The sequence below is a fragment of the Cebus imitator genome, unplaced genomic scaffold (assembly GCF_001604975.1).
Source record: "Cebus imitator isolate Cc_AM_T3 unplaced genomic scaffold, Cebus_imitator-1.0 Scaffold111, whole genome shotgun sequence".
In the NCBI taxonomy this organism is placed as follows: Eukaryota; Metazoa; Chordata; class Mammalia; order Primates; family Cebidae; genus Cebus; species Cebus imitator.
Window position 1 is genome coordinate 787,059 of NW_016107426.1, and position 4,486 is coordinate 791,544.

The window sequence follows — 4,486 nt, forward strand, 5'->3', positions numbered from 1 at the left end:
TCAAAGAAAAAAAAAAAAAGATTAACTCAGGTTTCTAGTATGAAAGACGAGGTGGTCACTGGTACTACTAAGTCAAGGAGTGCTATTTGGGGTGCCTAAGAGATGCCCAATGGAGGCACAGAACTGAGAGAGGGCAGAACTGAGAGGGGACAGAACTGAGAGAACAGAACTGAGAGGACAGAACTGAGGGGACAGAACTGAGAGGGGACAGAACTGAGAGGGGACGGATCTGAGAAAGGACAGAACTGAGAGAGGGCAAGTCAGTGTCTTGTCAATAGAGACTTGGAACGGGAAGACCATGAAGTGCCTTGTTCTGCTGACCTTGTTACCTTCTTAGGAGATAAATCTAGTGCCTCCGTAAAAGTGCTTACCATTTAGATTGGTGGGGCCCAGCAGAGCTTCCTGCAGTGATGGAAACGTCCCAGACCTGCACTGGACAACACGGCAGGCACAGGTCACATACAGCTACTGCGCACCTGAAGTGTGACACCCAGGGAACTGAATTTTTAACTTTAGAGTCAAGCCCCTGGGTTCTCCAGGCAGTACAGGGCCTTTGGAAAAATGGCTGGGTATGACAGAATTTCTACCGAGGGCCAGCAAACGAATACCGAACAGTTTAAAAGCTTTCTTGGCTGCATTCAACACAATAGTCAGAAGCTTCAGAATGAGCACCCTTTTGAATGTGTACTTTCAATGGGTGACTCTGAATGAATTAGCTGAAAGAGTAATTATATTGTTTGGATGGCTAAGAATCCTCAACAAACTATTCCTTTATTTATTTATTATTATTTTTTGAGACAGAGTCTTGCTCTGTCACCCAGGCTGGAGTGCAATGGTGCAATCTCGGCTCACTGCAACCTCCCCCTCCCGGGTTTCAGCAATTCTCCAGCCTCAGCCTCCTGAGTAGCTGGGATTACAGGTGCCCACCACCACGCCTGGCTAATTTTTGTATTTTTAGTAGAGACGGGGTTTCACCATGTTGGCCAGGATGGTCTCGATCTCCCGACCTCGTGATTTGCCTGCCTCGGCCTCCCGAAGTGCTGAGATTACAGGTGTGAGCCACCGCACCCGGCCAAACTACTCATTTGAAATACATCTCACCATGACCACCCACCTCACTACAGCCATTCACCTTTCCACTTCCCACCTCTCCACTTCCCACCTCTTATGGGCAGCCAAGGAGCTTTATTTGGGGACCATGCCCAGGAACACAGGCAGCAGCGGGACTAAGGACCACAGAGATGATGGCAGGTATTCTGGACCCCATGGCCCCTGCAACCAACCAGCTTTGCCACCAGTCCTTCACAGATGTAACTCCATTGCCGGATATTCAGATGCCAAAGCCACTCAAGGATATCTCACTCACTCCCTTCCCAGAGAACCGTTTTATACACCAAGAGTTTTACAAAATCCAAAATAATTTTATTCACATTTTCAGATTTTTGCTTCCACAAGGTGTTCAGCAAACATGCTAAGGCGACAGAATGTCGAGTTGGTCACGACATGCAACGTTGACCATTCAACTGATGACAGCAGTGACCACGCCCACCTGAGCTACCAGCCCCACAGCACGAAGGGGGTTTGCGGGAACACACCGAACCACACAGCAACCAGCAACCTGAGGTAGGTCTCTTTACAGTACAAAAACTTCTACGCCAGTGTGAGACACTGATTAGCAAGAGCTGCTTAAAGTTGCAGACTTTGGGGGGAGAGAGAGAAAGAGAGAGAGAGACTGTGCGACAATGCAGTGAGAAAGGAAAACAGACCCACGAAATCCTGAGCCCTGCCACTGAACCGTGGAGGTGTGGGAATAGGCAAATAAAAAGTGCCACCTCGAAAAGCAGCAGTTGGCTCCAGGGCTTGGAACCAACAGGTCTTGGAGCTGGAGAGCTCTGTGCAGTGGCCAGCCGTAGGAACCTGAGGCAGTGGGACTCTCTGTGGATAGACCGATTCTTGTTTAAAAACAACAGCAAAAAGAAGAAGGCAGGAAAGAAACTCCCCGGCTCGGAGGAATGTCTCTGTGATTCCCATTCCCGACGCAGGGAGTGAAAAGGGGCCTGTGGCTTCGCCCCGCTGCTCTCCTGAAACAGTGACACCAGGACAGAAGGCAGGAGGCCTGAGAACTCACGGCGCCCTGCCTGGTCTCCAGCCGCCTGCCCCTCTCCACCCGCCCTGGAGTGGCCACGGGGAGGCAGCACAGGGGGCTGTCGGAGGGCCCACCATTGCCACACGTCTTCCTTTGGACACCCAGAAAACCTGGCACTGTGAAACCACCAGCTAGAGAAGAATGAAATGCTACCCTTTCTACAGTCTAATAGCAAAACCAGATCTCTAGTACAGCAAACTGTACAAAAATGATAGGAATAGGCACTGTTCTCAGCACAGTGCTTGCTTTAATATAAAATAAACAGCTTACATTTTCACTGTAAATATAGGCTATGTACAGAATTGTATATAGATACAGCTACACGTATAAAGCTTCATTATAGGCCTCTGATACAATTATAATAACGGTTCCCTGAACCTTTTAGAGTGCAATTAAGAACAAAAACTAAATTCTGTTTACATGAATATGGAATAAATACAATAATCAAAATATGACTCTCCCTAAAAGTGAAACACACAAGCCAATCCTGAACTGCTGTGCGAAAGATAAAATCGAGAAAGGCGAGGTTTCGGTAGGACGATGAGGGGCCGGCCCCGGGCAGGAAATGGCAATGCTCTAAAGAAAAGAGACTTCGTCCACAGGGAGGGGTCAGCCCTTGACAGCGACCTTGTTCTCTGCAGCAGCAAACATGGCGTAGAAGCGGGAACTGTCGTTGGACAGAAGGACTGATGGGGTGTCAAACTCCACCACCTGCAAAAGAAGGAGACCACTCAGGACGCAGCTCCGGCCCCGCCAGGTGACTCGGAGGACGCCCTGAGGGTGGAATCTGGAGACAATTCAACTAGTCTTCTCGCACCTCCCCCCTTATTTTTTTTTATTTTCAACTAACTAGCGTGTAAGAGAAAGGACAGAGAAAAAGACTTCCAGACCTCCTTCACGTGAATCCAAATTCCTTCAGCCTTGGGAGTGAAGGAACCAACCAACCAGATCTATAACCTAGAGGAGGCTGGGTGCCTTTGGCTCGGGGCTGTAATCTCAACACTTCTGAAGGCAGAGGCAGGCGGATCACCTGAAGTCAGGAGTTCAAGACCAGCCTGGCCAATATAATGAAACCCCATCTCTACTACATAGACAAAAATTAGCCGGGTATGGTGGGGGGCGCCTATAATCCCAGCTACTGGGAAGGCTGAGGCAGGAGCATCGCTTGAACCTGGAGGCAGAGGCTGAAGTGAGCAGAGATCGCACCACTGCACGTCACTTTGGGTGACGGAACAAGACTCTGTCTCAAAAAATATATACAAATAAAAAACAATAGACTGGGTACAGTTGCTCACACCTGTAAATCCCAGCACTTTGAAAGGCTGGGGCAGGTGGATCACCTAAGGTCAGAAGTTCGAGACCAGCCTGACCAACATGGTGAAACCCTGTCTCTAGTAAAAATACAAAAATTAGCAGGGCGTGGTAGGGCACAACTGTAATCCCAGCTACTCAGGAGGCTGAGGCAGAAGAATCACTTGAACCCGGGAGGTGGAGGTTGCAGTGGCCGAGATCACACCATTGCACTCCAGCCTGGGCAATAAGAGTGAAACTCCATCTCTAAATAAAATAAATAAATAAATACTGCAGGGGAGAGAAGTTGCAGCTCAAGTTAAGGAACGGCACACCACACAAATGTCATTTAGTTATGCAAGCTGATCTAACCCTGTAGAGGAAATGGAAGCGCTCAGAAAGTCTAGTTGTCAGGGGAAAAAAAGGAAGTCAGGGAGTGTCTTAGTCACGTGTCTGTTCCTATCATGGCCTTCTTCGTAGCCACTGAACACTGAATGATACGCTGGCAGACCCACCTCCTGTTCTGAGTACGGAGACTGAAATGCACGTACTCAACTTTCTCGGCCTCCCCTGCCACAGGGCAAAGGCAAGGAACATAACCTTGGTTAAGGAGATGCAGAGGAAGTGTCCTTGGTGCTTCTAGGACAGCGTGTCCTGCCCAGTGGACAGGCCATGAGGAGAACGTGTCCTTCCTTTGGACTTGGTTGGGAGGGTGGCACACTGGGTGCTTGAGCATCCTGTGCCAGGAGGGGAAGGTGAGTACTGGCTGAGGGTGAGGCAGAGTCCCACACTGCTGAGCTGCACAAAAACCAACCCTCTGCCCTCCTGTTTGCCATAAGGGATAACAAAATCACACCCTCCAAGCCCCTTTTAGTCTGGTACTTTGTGTCTACGGTAGAGAGCATCCCATCTGTTGGAGTCTGTGTGTGCAGATACATGAAACACACTGGCGGGGTAAGTCAGTGTATTACAACGCTCATCTCTGGGGGTAAATGGCTTATTATCCTGTTTTTGTCTTTATGCTTTTTAGGTGGTTTTTTTTTTTTTTTT

At 49.0% G+C, this 4,486-nt stretch overlaps 1 protein-coding gene across 5 annotated transcripts in view; it reads right to left on the bottom strand.

Moving 5' to 3' along the window:
- Positions 1-1,400: 1,400 nt before the first annotated feature.
- ABCC5 (ATP binding cassette subfamily C member 5) overlaps positions 1,401-4,486 on the bottom strand; it is a 94,172-nt gene continuing 91,086 nt past the window's right edge. For all 5 annotated transcript variants that reach the window (XM_017538308.2, XM_017538312.2, XM_017538310.2 and 2 more), the window contains one exon: positions 1,401-2,857. In XM_017538308.2, coding sequence (XP_017393797.1) covers positions 2,756-2,857 — 102 coding nt within the window. In that variant the 3' untranslated portion in view covers positions 1,401-2,755. The remainder of the gene's footprint in view (positions 2,858-4,486) is intronic.